The sequence below is a fragment of the Anas platyrhynchos genome, chromosome 7 (genome assembly GCF_047663525.1).
Source record: "Anas platyrhynchos isolate ZD024472 breed Pekin duck chromosome 7, IASCAAS_PekinDuck_T2T, whole genome shotgun sequence".
NCBI lineage: Eukaryota > Metazoa > Chordata > Aves > Anseriformes > Anatidae > Anas > Anas platyrhynchos.
The window spans coordinates 27,700,933-27,715,540 of record NC_092593.1 but is presented as its reverse complement, the minus strand read 5'-3'; the positions used below and the strand labels follow the sequence as shown (position 1 = coordinate 27,715,540).

At 40.0% G+C, this 14,608-nt stretch overlaps 1 protein-coding gene across 1 annotated transcript in view; it reads left to right on the top strand.

Annotated features, from left to right (window-relative positions):
- PLEKHM3 (pleckstrin homology domain containing M3) overlaps positions 1-14,608 on the top strand; it is a 79,093-nt gene that overhangs the window by 57,518 nt on the left and 6,967 nt on the right. The window contains exon 6 of the mRNA XM_027461056.3: positions 1,531-1,688. Within this exon, the coding sequence (XP_027316857.3) occupies positions 1,531-1,688 (158 nt within the window). The remainder of the gene's footprint in view (positions 1-1,530; positions 1,689-14,608) is intronic.

The following is a 14,608-nucleotide window of genomic DNA, read 5'->3' as shown; positions in this document are numbered from 1 at the left end:
GCAGCAGCCTCTTTGCACTGTTTATATTCTGCTTGAAGGGGATCTTCCTATACCAGGATGTAATAGGAACGTCATTTTTCCTCTAACATGAGCAGATGTCCTATCTGCAGTACTAGCAATAACACTGCCGCTTCCTGTTGTTGCAGATGCTGTTAGCAGGCTAGAGCTGAAAGCAGAGGAGGACCATTTCAGCCCATGCCATTCAGTGCCATCAAGATCAATGCTACCTATGTGTTTGCTACCTATCCTTTTTTCTCTTCTTTAACAGTGGGTATCTCAGCTAGTGGACAGGATGTTGCCCTAGAACACAAGTTTATTTCCTTTCTGCTTTACACAGGGAAGAACTGAAACCTTGGTCGTTCTTTGCCTTGACCTTTGCTTTCTCCAGATTGGTTTACACTAAAGCCATTTACAAGCGAGATATGGAGGGAAGGGGTGCCTGAACTGAATCTGGCACACATTTAAGTGTAAATCTCCCCACTCTTAGGTTTCAGGGCACAGCCCTGTATAAGTCTTCAAACAGCAATTACTACATTCTTTTTCCTTTTTTATGGGAGGTCACTATCAAATCTCATGACACATTTCTATCACTAATCTGGCAGGCTGCCATTCAGACCACAGGAAGTCCAGGAGAGAATATACACTTGGGGCCTTATTCCATCTTCATTATTCCATACCCCAGCAGAATTCCTTAAAGTCTCTGAAAGTTCAATCTGAATGGAAAGTATTTTGCCTGAATAGCACCCCTTATTGAGACATTGTCACTGAATCACAAATTTAGATGAGTGTTGTGGCTGGCAGTTTAATCTATACTACATGGCAGTTTTTTCACACCAACACAGGCAGTGCTAATCACTTCTAATGGTCTATCAGGGTTGTCTGGCAGTGAGAGACTTCTTGATTTGAGAGCTGGACACTGAAGGAAAAAAAACAGTTCCTATTCAAGAGTTTTTCTGAGAATTTATTCACTTTGGCAATGAGGGAAATAATGTATTTTAATGGTTTTTAATGGGAAATGCAATATTACTAAAGCAGGTAAGGCAGGATTCTGTTCATGAAAAATATGCAAAAAAAAAAAAAATAAAACATACTCTGCTTTGTAGGAAAAAGAACAAAGACAAAACTGATTTGTGCATAAAAATTAGCAAGAAATGAAAACTGTAAATGTAAGGCAGTATCCGTGGTTGTTAGTTTAAATGATAATACAGATGCCCTGAACTCTTATCCTGTTTGCTCTTCTGTGCCTCAATATACGAATGTATTGTTTTACTTTAAATGAACGCCAATCTTGTGTGTCACTAGGGATTTATAGAAATTGTAACTTTTTTTTTCTCCACATTTTGATCGTTATCAGTTCAATGGCCACTATTACCACTTATGATTTCATGGAGCTATTACTGTTGGGAGGTTAATTTCCTGTTATTTTAACCAGCTGTGCATAGCTGCATATCCGTATTTATATTTTTTCAGTCTTGCAGGGAGTAGTGGTAATTTTTTATGGGTTCATTCCATGTCATTTTCTCATTTCAGGTTATTGAAGGAAAGTTGGCTCCTTTCTTGGGGAAGGTGATCAAGTTTGCAACTTCTCATGTGTATAGCTGCAGTCTTTGTAGTCAAAAGGGTTTCATCTGTGAGATTTGCAACAATGGAGAAATCCTTTATCCCTTTGAGGACATTTCTACAAGCAGGTACTGTAATAAAATTAACATTTGACTCATTTAATGTCTTGCTGGATTCCCAGCCTCGTGACCTCTTATTATTTAAATAACTGCAGACTGGATTTGACTAATACATATTCCTGGGCAGCTACACAAGATTCCTGGCCCAGGGTGGCCACCATGAGCAGGCTTGGAAGTAAACCAGAGGAACTACTTCCCAGAGTAGTTGTAAGTCTCAGAACAGCTGCTTAAAATGGGAAAAGTACCTAGGAGAATCTCATTATGTGATTTATTCAAAGTTTTTCTGAGTTTGCAAAGTGTTCTAAAACACCAGACAGATTCTCTGGAGTGATCACAGTCATCTTTTCAGTCTCTGATGTCACTTGACACTTGATGTACTGGGACAGTACATTGCAAAGCAATAACCATCTATTCTGATTTTTTTTCCCTATGGAATGCTATGGGTAATTCTCCATTTTCTCTGTGCATACTCCTCTGCATATGTAGGCAAGTTTGGTGTTTTTTTTCTTCTTTTAATGACTGATATTCTCACATGGCTATGTAATAAATATATGACCAGCCCTGAGTTAAACCCAAGAACACTTATTTCTTATTATATGGAGTTCTGGGTGCCAAATCAGGGATAGGAGTTGCATGGAAAACCTAAAAGCAAAATGCAGAAACCAGAATAGACTTGGCAACACAGCAGTGTTAATACACTTTTACAAAAATGTCTTGAATTTTGAATAAAGGGGATTTTTTTTTTTTTTTAAAATCAACAGAAAGACGGTGTATCCGACAGCACAGCATTCCTCCATAGATAAATACTTTTTGGCTGTTTCAAATATAGTCATTTTAATTTGTTCTCCAAAAAATTCCACTGAAAGGAAAACAATTGAAGAGCCACCTTTAGAAACAACCAGGAACAGCCTGTTAAAAGAGCTTCATTAAGAATCCGATTCCCCTGTGTGTACAAAGATGTTAAATTACAAGTAACCAAGAACTCCGCTTTGGGGTTTTTCAGCCTAACTTGGCTTTCAGTGACTGTTTTGCACATTCTTTCTCTAGATTCTTGTTCTAGAAAGTGCATTGACAAAGCAGAGGACATAAGCTAAACAAAGTGTACAGCTGAGGTCTATAAAGTTTTCAAGAAAGAATGTATGTAGGGTGTGTGGTGAGGTGGGCTGAGTTAAAAAGATGACACGAAGCTTAAGATGGCTATTGAGATTGTATAAAAGGCAATTGAAGATCTTCCCAAAACACTGATGAGCAAATGTAAGAGCATTTGGGAAGACAAGTTTACCTGAAGGTCTGTGTGTTTGATTTGCCTGGGGGAAATGTGTTCACAAGAACATTGTTGGATGTATATTGTTCCCTTACCCTTCAGCTGAGATCAGACATACCTTGCAATTACACAGAGTTTAAAAGCTTCTGGAATCAAATAGTATTTGTCAGTAGTTCAATGAAAGCCAAAAGAAGGTGCTCTAGCTCCTGTTTTTGTGTGAGTTAGAAGCCAGAAAGGACTTTTGTTCATGTTTCACAAATGTGAAGTCGTGGTTGATGTCATGCCAAAGATAGTGGTCTTTGTTAGCAATTTTAATGAAAACACAATCAGCATGAATAGTTCTCCGATATTTCTCTTTCTTATTTTGTCAGAGGTCATTATGCTTGCTCCTTTTGTACTCCTTATCACTAATTGTAGCTTTTGTCACCAGCATTTTCCATTTCCCTTTCTTGATAGTTTTCTCATCTCATTACTACTCGTGTGGGCACATGCACCTGTGAAGCTAACCAGATTATTCCAGTTCCATATTTTTACTCTTTTCCATTTTCATGCTGGAGACTAGTCGTGCCAATAGGAGAACTTGTGTGTTTTACTGAGCAAATCCCATCAGCTGCAAAACTCTGAAGGAAAAGGCCAGGTAGAGGTTTTTGACATTTGTTGCTATTGAATACAGATCAGAGGGATTCTGCAGTTGGTATTCTGACCACTACAATGACAGGTATAAGGTGAGGAGGCTGCTTAGACGTAGGCACATGTACAGAGTAACCTGTAGCAGATGGAACGGCAAATGACAAAAGGTTTATATGACGTCTTGCAATTATATCTGAAATTTCTGATGACATGTGTCCAGCTTTGCTATTAGTTAAGTATTGTACCGAGCTCTGGATAAACAGTTAGCTCCAAGTTGTGATTTAGTTGTACTGTTCTGAGTCCCAAGAGTGCGGTGAGAATTGACTACAACTCCATTTCTCCATCTTGGTTTTCTGAAACTGATGTCTACAACATAGGACTCCCATTTTATACCTGGGGGCCGCCTAGACATTGAAGTACCCTGACTGTAGCTGCTGAGTTAAGAAAGAAAAGCAGCTGAGCTCTGAAAACTGCTTCCTGTCTTTCCGTGTTCTCACATTCTCTTTCACTTTTGAGCATGCTATTAATTCTACCAGCAAACTGGGCTCTTAGGTTGAGAATATTTGAAAGTGGGTGCATGGCAGCTTTTGCAAATGTCACCTCTCTGTTGAATGTTTGAAAAGTGAAGTCTGTTTGGGCTGTGTGTGTGTGTCTGTGTTGAGCTGGCACTTGTTTTTCTGGCTACCTCCCTGACCTTTCTTGCTCTTTGGAGAGAAGAGTGACATCTGTCATAGAGGCTGTTACAATTCCAGGGTGGTTCTCAGCTGGCTGTTACCTTTCCATCCTTGCAGTCTCTTAGGTCAGCTTTGAGAGATCGTTTCTCTCTGAAATCTTCCCAGCAGCTTCTAGAGCAGTCTTCAGTAGGAATTTATGAAGGATGGGTGGTCTTCAGATATATCTATCTGAGAGAAAAGGGGGGCCCCTCTTGAAGGCTGGAGTTTCTCTTTGGTCAGGTTATTTGCTTAAGAGTCATTTTCGTCAGTCCTTGAGCAAACAGAGTGAATACCTGGGTTATGTGCTCCTCAGGGTTTGAATACACATATATTACATACCCTTCTCTCACTAATCAGCGTGACACATTCCTTTGTTGGCAAACGGTTCCAAAACAAACACAATCAGTTCACTTAATTAGCGGGTCTGTGGGCTGTGCTTGGCAGACTCTTTACATCCTGCTCAACAATACAGCGCAACAGTTTGCTGCCTTGAATGTAAGGGTGGGCTCACAAAGTCATAAGCTTTCTAATGATATTTCCTTTCTGTGGCTTTTCCTGGGAGGTGGTTATTCTGCACAGAGCTTAATGAAAGCCATGATTCAGTAGTTAAACATTTTTTTTTTAATTGGCTCATCCTTTTGGATGCCTCTCCCAATTTGATTCCTCTGTCCCCCATTTTCCTCCCTTACATCTTTCTTTCACGTATTTATATGAGTTCATCTAAATTTCACAAATTCTGCATCTTTTCGAAGGTCTTTAAATCATGAAGACTCTTTTTAAAGCCTACTGAGTTAATTACACATTTCAGGGAGCAAATTGCCTGCTAATGTAAACTCTCACAGCTCTGCTTTTACTGGAGCTCTGGCAACTTAAACAACCTGCACATCAACCTCCTGTTCAATTTCTTGAACTAAATTTGCCTCAGGCTTAAATTTACCAAATAAACATATAAAATTATCCTATTATATTGCTAATTTTATTTTTACAAGTGCTGTGAAATGAGCTTAAATATCTCTGGCTATAAACTGGCTTGTTAGAGCTATCCTTGCCTGCTTATTAGCAGCCAGGCACTGCCCCTTCAGTTGTTCTGCCATTGCTTGTTCTTCGTTAACATGGTGAAAAGTTTGCTTTTTTCTCCCAAAATAAAAAATAATAGCAGAAGTGAAAAAAGAGAAAGAAATTCTGTGTAGTGATACAGTCATCCATGATATATGATCCCATTTGTTTTATGATTTAGAACAATTTCTAACAAGTTTTACATCTTAAGGAATACTGGGAAAAATACCATTGGAGAGAGAATGGAATTATTCATTAAAATGATTTTGTTTAATTAGATAAGTAATTATAGTTAATGTTAAGATTATTGCATGCTACCCAGTTAATAATGTCTTGATCTTGCCCAAGTGTTGGTATCTGAGTACCTACTCTCACAGATAATTTGTTGTGTTTCTCTGGTAAAGCTTACGCGCTTGGTTAAGACCTGGAGAGTTGATCCCTTGCCTTTTATGTTGTTACTGTAGTTGTGTGTGAACCAAGGAGAGTAGTTCTTTTGTGTTTGTATTCATTTATCAAGGCTAAACTCTTTTCACTTTGTGAAGTTAATTTGTTCTGCAGATCAGTTAAGACATGTAGACCTTTAAAGATACAAACCAGAAGACCCACGTTTAAAATAGACATGCCACAGAACAGGCTTGACTATATCAACCAGCTTGGATGCCTCTATAATCTTTGGCCACCATCCTGATAAGACCTATGAATGCACTTAACTTTACACATAGCAAGAAGTTTTACTAAGGGCTCTGAGGCTGTGCTTAGCTTTATGCACATGCCAAAGTCTTTGCAAAATTACAGCTCTCTGTATTATAGATGGTGTGTCATTGGATAAAAACAGCTCAGAGCATTTGGGAGAATGTTAAAGATAGATACTAGGTGGAGAGACTGAAATACATAACATAGAACATTTCCAGAAAATACCTTGGCAGAAGTGAAAGGCATCACTCAAAGTACATCATTTTCCCTATCACTTTGATTGGTTTGTTTTGTGTTAGACAGCCCTTCCCCACATCCAGCTGCCCCGAGCTGTGCTAGTATTTCAGTACTTAATTTTTGAAAGAGCCAAGCTTATCGGATGTTGATAGTTTAAAAAGCTCATTTGAAGCACCCTGGAGGGATCTGCTCAGCACTTTCTTTAAAGAAATGTAGACACCTAAGTAGAAGCTAACTTCTCTTGATGATCTAATTTCACCTGAATCTGTCAAAACTGGTCAAAATTTTCTGGACCAAATCTGATTTTTGTCTGCGCAGGTCATTGCAGTAATTTCATCTAGAACACATAAAAAGAAAGAGAATATACTGGCTTTTCATCAGTCGTTGTATTTTGGAACTGGATTACCTTTAGAGATCATTTTTACCTGCCTCATATCAGATTGGTGTTGATTAGAAGGTTCTATATAAAGGCAGATACTTATTTCAAGCTGGAAGGTCTCTTCAGTGCTGCCTCATGCTCTTTCCCCTTGGCTGAACGTGGCAGCCATCTCACTTCCAGTTTCTATTTTATGGCTTCTCTCCTGTGCCTTCTTCCTCACTCTAGATATCTCACTTGTCTGTCAAGACCTTTTAGTTTCCCACTACTACTTTCTCATGCAAAATCCCTTTTTAAGATGGACCTTCACCATCTCACAAGTGCAGTTCCTTGTAGACTAGATAACAGCTTTTCAAATGTCCCTGAAAGCCAACACAACTCTTAAGTGATCAGAAATCCTAAGATTATCTTAAGAACCTTGTTATTTATGCACTTTATTTTTTAAACATTAAGTTCATTTTTTTTTCTTTTTTTTTTCCTTCAAGGGTCCAAGCAGTCATGTCTTCAGCATTACAGCAGAGCTATGAAATCTAAGTGCATTTGCCTTCCTCTTATTAACAGCAAAAGTTCTAACTTAATCACAGGATTCCAAGACTCAAGACTTACAGAAAAATGCAAAATAGAAGAGTCATACAATAAAATTACGATCTTTGAGGGCAATGTGTTACAACTGTTAATAGTATTGCCTGACTCTGCTTTTAGGCTTTCAACCACCACTTTGTGAATACAATGCATTAATAATAGAAGAAGTAGAGAGGTTCCAGATCATGGTATGGCATCTGGCAGAGGCAGAGGGTATATAGGACTGAGCAATGTAAACACTTAAATCGCTGTGGCATCTCAGCCCCTTTAGTGGTTTGCAAGTAGTGCATGCGTAGGGCTTTTCTCCTTTCCAAGATTACTTGCCTCCACTGGCTAAAGTGTAATCACGGCTTCAGATTAAATGTCTGATTTTACTGTTCCTTTACAGATTTCTAGTGAATTGCTGTGTACAGGCCACATTGTTTGGTTTAGGATCTTTGAACTTAGACTACTCACGAAGTGCGATGCTGAGGTGGACAGTCAGTCCTTAATTCTCCTGCTTGCCGCAAGTCTGGAAATATACATAGATAAGTAGTATAAATCCCTGCAGCCACAGCTGAAGACAAGCTGAGGACACACTTCCCTCCTTAATCGGGAGTGACAGAGCTCTGCAGAGAGGTGTCTGAGACCTGCAGGATCTCTTTGCTCCTGCTTGACCCCACTGCTGCGCTTCATTTCAGTAAGCCTGTGCACACAACTGCCATGGGAGGATAGCAGGTGGTTAAATCGAACTGTTCGTGTTCAGACCTGGCCTGTAGCAAATTGTTCTGTGAGCACCCAATATGAAGGCCTGCTTGGCATTTTCTCTTCTGTCTGTGATTTCTCTGGGTCTGGTAAAGAAGTTGGTGCTGAGGCTCCCCACACTACCAGTGGAGCACTGGTGCTCTTCTGTCCCCTCCAGTGAGCTGTCTGCTTTTTTTAATTTATAGGGCTTTAATATTTCTGACTATCTTGAACATCAGTTGGATGTATTTGACATCCAAGGTGATGTCCTTGATAGTGTGTGCTGATCTGACAGCATGTGAATACCCAGGGTGAGCCCTGGGCAGCCGAGCCAGACAGGGACTCATTCATTCACTTTCCCTCCTGCTTGGGGCACTCCACCAGGGGCTGAGTCTGACCCGTGCTGGGTATAAGGGAGCATCGACACCGGTCTTAGAGTTTTCATGTAGGGACACTGGGTAGCATGTCCTTCAGCCATCCCAGCATGGCATTACTAGAGCAGCAGCAGCACTTTTGGGCACAGACACTGTGTCAGGCTGTGGTCAGGGATGTTTGTGTAGCTGTTACATGCGTGGTGTCCTCATTGAGCCCTGTCCATGCAGGCTGGTGATCACTGTACACCCCTTGCTAGCTGCTGCCTGTAACCAGCACTGGCTCCCACAACACACAAACTGTGCTGATGGTTGGCAGTTACAGTTGTTGATGCTCTTTCTGTGTGCTCCTGAGCCAGCCCAGGACCCAGCCATTCCTTTATAAATGAGGAGCACCTTCAAGCTCTGTTAGCATGCCAAGAGTAACCCTCTGACAAGGGGGTATTTAGAAATGAAAACTATGATTATGCTTTGAATCACATTTCTACTTGTGCCAGCTCCCTGAGCACTGAATTAATTGTTTAGAGTGAATTTCCAGACACGTAGCGATTTCAGGGGCTGGGTGGACTGTAAGTGTGTCATAAAAGGAATTATCCTAGCAAGCTCCTTATAGGGACAAATCAATGCCATATCAGTGCCAACTTTCTTCCATTCATTTACTACATCAGTGTCCGGCCCTAGGCAGGCTCCTTGCGTTGGTTCCTAGGCAACTGTAATAATATTGCTGCACGCATGTGTCAGGCATTGATTGCCTTTGAGGCTTTTTTTGTGTTGTAAGTGAACACAAGCCAGTCCGTTTTCTTTTTTCTTTGTGTTCTGCTAAAGTCTCTCATAGTTTTGAAGGGCACATCTGTGATACTCACAGCTGAGTAATTCAGAAATACTTGCAGACATGCACGTGTGCATAGCATGGGATGGTGATCATGCTGAAATCCCTAGGCAAGCCTTCCTTAAGCTGCTGTGGTTTGTTCCCTGGGCTGTTTTTTAGTAACCAAGTTACAGGTGGATTAGTATTTCAGGTGCTTAATGAATGTATAGCATTATCTAAAGAAAGTATAATGAACAACAATGTTTTCCTTTGTTTTTACTCTGCAGGAGGGAAGAAAAATAATAATCTGAAGAGTTTTAGGTAATGAAGGGCTAGGTCCTACATCAAATCCTTATTGACATTCCTTTTGAAGGGATTACTTACTTGAGCAAATGTGTGCAAGGCCTGGCACAGAGGAAGTGGTTCTGTATGTATAAAAAAAAAAAGTTTATAAAACTACAAAATAAATGATGGCAGGTGAATATGGCACTGCAGTGAGACAAGAGAGAGCTCTTTACCCTTCTCATCTCTTCTCATTGCTTCTGGCTGACCTTGGGCAAGTCAGTTCACCTCGTTTCCCATTTGTGAAGCAGGAATTGTGGTATATCTGTCATCCACTGTTTGTTCATTCCAGGAATGAGCAGCATAGCCATGGTCCACTTCAATTCCCAGCTTGGTGTTTGGAAGCCAGACAGGTGCAGCCCATGTGTGTGGTACTGAAGCTGTCCTAATAAACCTTGCTGGTCCCAGCAGCTTCATCCCAGCACAGTCACTCTGGGCAGCCTGCCAACCTGTTTACCAGAATTTAGAGTTTACCAAGCATTGACATGCATATTTTTCAAATGCCCACACTTGGTGAGAGATAGTTATGTCGGCATTTCTTCAGCAGATAATGAATGGTTTTGTGCTTTTATTGTAGAAAGACTTTTCTTTTGTAATTTGTAATAAAAGTAATAAGAGCATTCTAATGCCTGTCTAGTGTGTCAGGCTGTGGAGAGCTTTGGCCTTTCACACGCTTTTCAATGCAATAGAAATTATTTAGAGTATTGAATAATTCTCTATATTTCTATTACTCCAGTTTTCAATCATGTAAAACATCCTTAAAACATGAAACACCCTCTTTAATCTCAAGAGAAATTGAATTGGTCAAGAAAGAAAAAATAGAGAAAACACCAAAATAGAGGATGCTATTTCAGATGCCAAGAAGGCTGAAAGTCAGTAGGAAAACAACATGTGGTGTTCTTCTTCACATAAGGTTTGAAATATAGCAAGGTGCTGTTAATATGCTGTATCATAGCATCATTCATTACAGAAGGAAACCTGAAAAGCCTGAATGGCAATGGACTCATGAGCTTATTAACAATGATATATAGAAATCTCACAAAAGATGCAGATACTTCTTGACCTCTAGCCAAAGAAGAAGTTGGGATTCAGAAGTAGTACCTGAACTGTAAATTACCTATGACAATGAGAATTAAGGAAAAAATGACTAAGTGTAGTAATTTACACGAGCCTTTTGTAGACTACAAAATGTAATTTTTTCTCCCATGGAAAGAAAAACATTTGGGAATACTGAGGCATGAAAACAGCAGTAAAGAAAACTCTGAAACTCACATGTGGAGGACGGTTTTAGAGAACAGTTCTTGGTAGTGGCCTCTGTAAGGCATTTTGATGGAGCCTATCAAGGAAGACAAAACTGGCTAGCAGTTACAGGCAGAAAGACTGGCATTGTCCTCCATCCTTCAGCAGGAAAGCAGTCAGCTATATAGGTACACACAGTTGCTTAGATACCCTGTTTGGCAGCCTGAAAAAAACTTTTTTCTTTTTTCTTTTTTTAATATATATTTTGTGCTCTACCTTCTTGAAAAGTAGCAAAGGTAGTTCTTGTCTTTTTTTTTTGTTTGTCAGTACAAAAAAACATACTGTTTTGTTTGTCAGAAGCTCTGCAAAAAGATCTGAAGGAAGCCTTAGAAATAGCTCTGTGAGATCAGTTTTCAAAAGGGAATATCAATTTAGAAGTGCACATGGAACACCCTTTTTCCTAACACAGGTGTTGCTGTTGCCTTCACAAAACACAGCTGCTGCTAATACAGCTCCTGGATGTCCATTTTTGCCAGGGAGATGTACTGGGTGAGGAAGACAACTGTATTGTCTTGGCTGTATTGTGGTATGGACTGAGTTACATATATGCAGCTGTCTTTGACAGATCAATCAGAGCCTTGTAATTTCCAATGTTTATAAGTTGGGTTTTACTTTTAAAACCCAGTTCAAGGTCAGGTCAGTTCTGTTCACTGTTGTGTTGCTCTCCCCATCGTTGTACCTATGGCTTCTTGATAGCATTTTAGCAGAAAGGCAATTTAAGCAATTAAGTTGTTGCACTTGTTATTTGAATTTAACATATGTAATAGCACCAACAGCATCAAAGAGGGGCTTCCTTGGAGCTTCAAATACAGTGAGGAAAAGACAGTCTAATCACAGAGACAGAGCTCAAGAATGCCTTTAAGAGTAAGCTCTGCAGCTACAAAGGTGGTGATGCAGAACTGAGTATGGGATCAACACCTGAAGCACAGCACAGCACTAACGTGCACTTTAGTGCCTGGTAATCCTTATAGAGTGCAGGTTCCTGCACCAAGAGGGACATTCTGGCAATGTTTAACCATCTGACCTTGCAAGTTTGCATTTTACATCAAATCATTTGGGTGAGAGACCTCATTGCAGCTTTTCTAGGTTGCGTTGTCCTTCGGTCTCTGTTTCATATCATATGGAGAGATCTTTGTCCTGTTAAATACACAAATGCATTATTTGAAGAGCCATGTCTGTCTGTCCAAGTTCTTAATGACAAGGAAACGACTTCAGAACACATGAAGAAGCAGGAACAGTAGGCTGGTGTTCTCAGCACTAACAGCCCTTCCATTTTTGATGCTACAGTGAAGATAAAATTATACATCAGGATTAAATAAGAAGCAATCTGTTTGCAATATTCTAAAATGGAATGTAATTTTAGTGGGTTTTTCTTTGTTATCACTGGAAGATTTCTCCCAATGAGATTAGGAATGGTCAACCAGTTGACATTTTCAGGATCAGTTAAGACTGTATCAATATAATGAAAAGCAAAGGCATAGCTGGCTTGAGCTAGTATAGCTCCATCGCTGTTGAAAGGAGTAACTTACCATTTACACAAATACAGAGCAGGATCAGCATTAGCCCACACGTGGCTGAGTTCCTTTAGCAGTGTGGAGATAGAAGCATGCAGTGAAGGCTGACCCCGACATCCTCTCTGCCTGTCCCTGCGGAGAGCAAGAGGCAGCTTTGCACTCCAACTCAGAGCAGTGGTCTTTAGGCTGCTGTTTTGTCATCATCTGCACACCGTGGCTGGGACTGGGAGTACATCCTCCTTCACAGGACAAAACAGATCCTTAAGAGGTACAGTCAGTAGCTGAGGCACCAGAATGGACCCAGGATGGTCTGGATGGCTGCAAGTTTTGCCAGGGCTGTTCCCGTACTGAAGCAGTGCTGCGGGGCTGTGAGATCCAGGGCTTGCTGTTTGCACTGCCATGGTTAGAGCCTCACAGCGTGGGATCCCGGTCAGAGCTTCAGCTGTTGTACCACCACTAATAAATAACAGTGAAGACATATTTTGTCTCTCTTGGATTTGAGCAATATGAGAAAAAATATTTTTTTTCCAATGAGCTTATTTCTGATACATGCATTCATATTAATTTAAACACAATAAATCTTTGCTTTCTCTGTTGATAGCCTTTCACTGGGAGGAACAGGTGTGCTGGCTCCTCTCTCATCCTGCTGGCATCCATTTTAGCAGCAATTTTTGATAAGTTTTGTCACCTCATTGAGTACTGTGGAGAAATATTGAGTGAGCATAGGGAGTGGCAGTACGAGAGCACAAAATTACACTCCTCATCAATCATTACCCTCTAGCAACTTCCAGGGCACTGCAAATTGCTGACTAACAAGAGAGAATTAGTTTGATAAAATCACCATTAGTGTCAGGTCAGAATGATGTAAAGTTTTAAAGACACGGCTGTCTTCTCTGTCTCTCCTTCATCCATTAGTGCGTCTGTTCATAGAGATCCCAGTCCAGCAAAGCACGTAAGCACATGTTTAATTTTAGGCAGATCAGTAATCCCAAGGAAATCACTGGGATACTAGTCCTAAGTATGTATTTATGTGCTTCACTGGATCAAGGCCAGAATACCAATTCTTTTTTTGAGCACACAAATGATAAATATCTCTGTGAGTCAGTTTCTTGATTCAAAAACAGTTTCAGACTCACTAGCTGGACGATAAAAAAAAAAAAAAAAGAATCTGTCAAGTTCTGGTGCTACAGAACATAGCAGTTGGCCGACAGAGCATTTTGCTTAACTTAGCTTCTTTAACCCTACTTATTTTATTTGTTGAGTTCTGTCAAATTCAGCCAGCTAAAAATCTGCCCCTGAACTTCTGCATAGCCTTCTCAAAGCTCTGCAGTTATTAAAATTCAGATCATCTTTGGTCGTTCAGAACCAGGCATAAAAGCTAAAGCCAGCTCAAGAACTGCTTTTTAAAAGTTATAGGTAAGATGCAGATGCAGCTACCATAGTTAATGAAACACGTTGTGTTATGGACTTCTCTCAGTGTTGCCAGACTGCATGCCAAAATATATAATTTGTTTTAAAGGTGACTTTTATTTGCCTTATGGCTTCTCAGGGTTTAGGGCTTGTTGCTTCATGATTTCAATTTTTCTTCACAATCTTGAAGACTGCAACCTTATTTCTAATAAAAAAAAAAAAAAAAAAAGGAAAGAAAGAAAGAAAGGAGGAAAAACACCCAAACAAACAAAAAGTAAGGATAACAGTGGGCTCTAGGATTCTCATATGGTCATGGGACTACAGTAACTGCAAATAAGGAAAGTGTGAGGCATTGTAAGACTTTCTACAAAATCACCAACGGACCAGCATTCTTCATTTATACTTAAAAACTGCTCTGAAGTTTGTTTTTTTGTTGCTTTCATTATTTGATTACACAGCTGTAATCTAAGACTTCATATTCCTGACACTGTCAACCTTTTTTTTTTTTTTTTTTCCTTTTGGTTACAGAACTGCAGTAAGACAGTGACTTACTGTCCTGCTATACAGTCATTTATATTGAAAGGCTGAGAATGTCTGAATGTTCAGCTCTAGCCCACTCCATCATAACCAGATGTTTCACTGCTCCACCACCATCTAGAATTGGATGCTTGATCTACTATGACATTACATCCATCACCATCTAGCCTGGTCTTTCACGGGCGACAGACAGAATGTCTGTCTACCATTCTGTGTTTCATTTTTACTTTGTGGAATTACTTATTTTCCTGCTTTTGAAATGAGCTTTCCTGCTTTACTTTTTCCAGAACAGCTGACCACAACACTGGAACTTCATTGCCCAAACTGTCATATCTTGACTGTTCCAAATACTGAAATATATCTTATTGGAAATG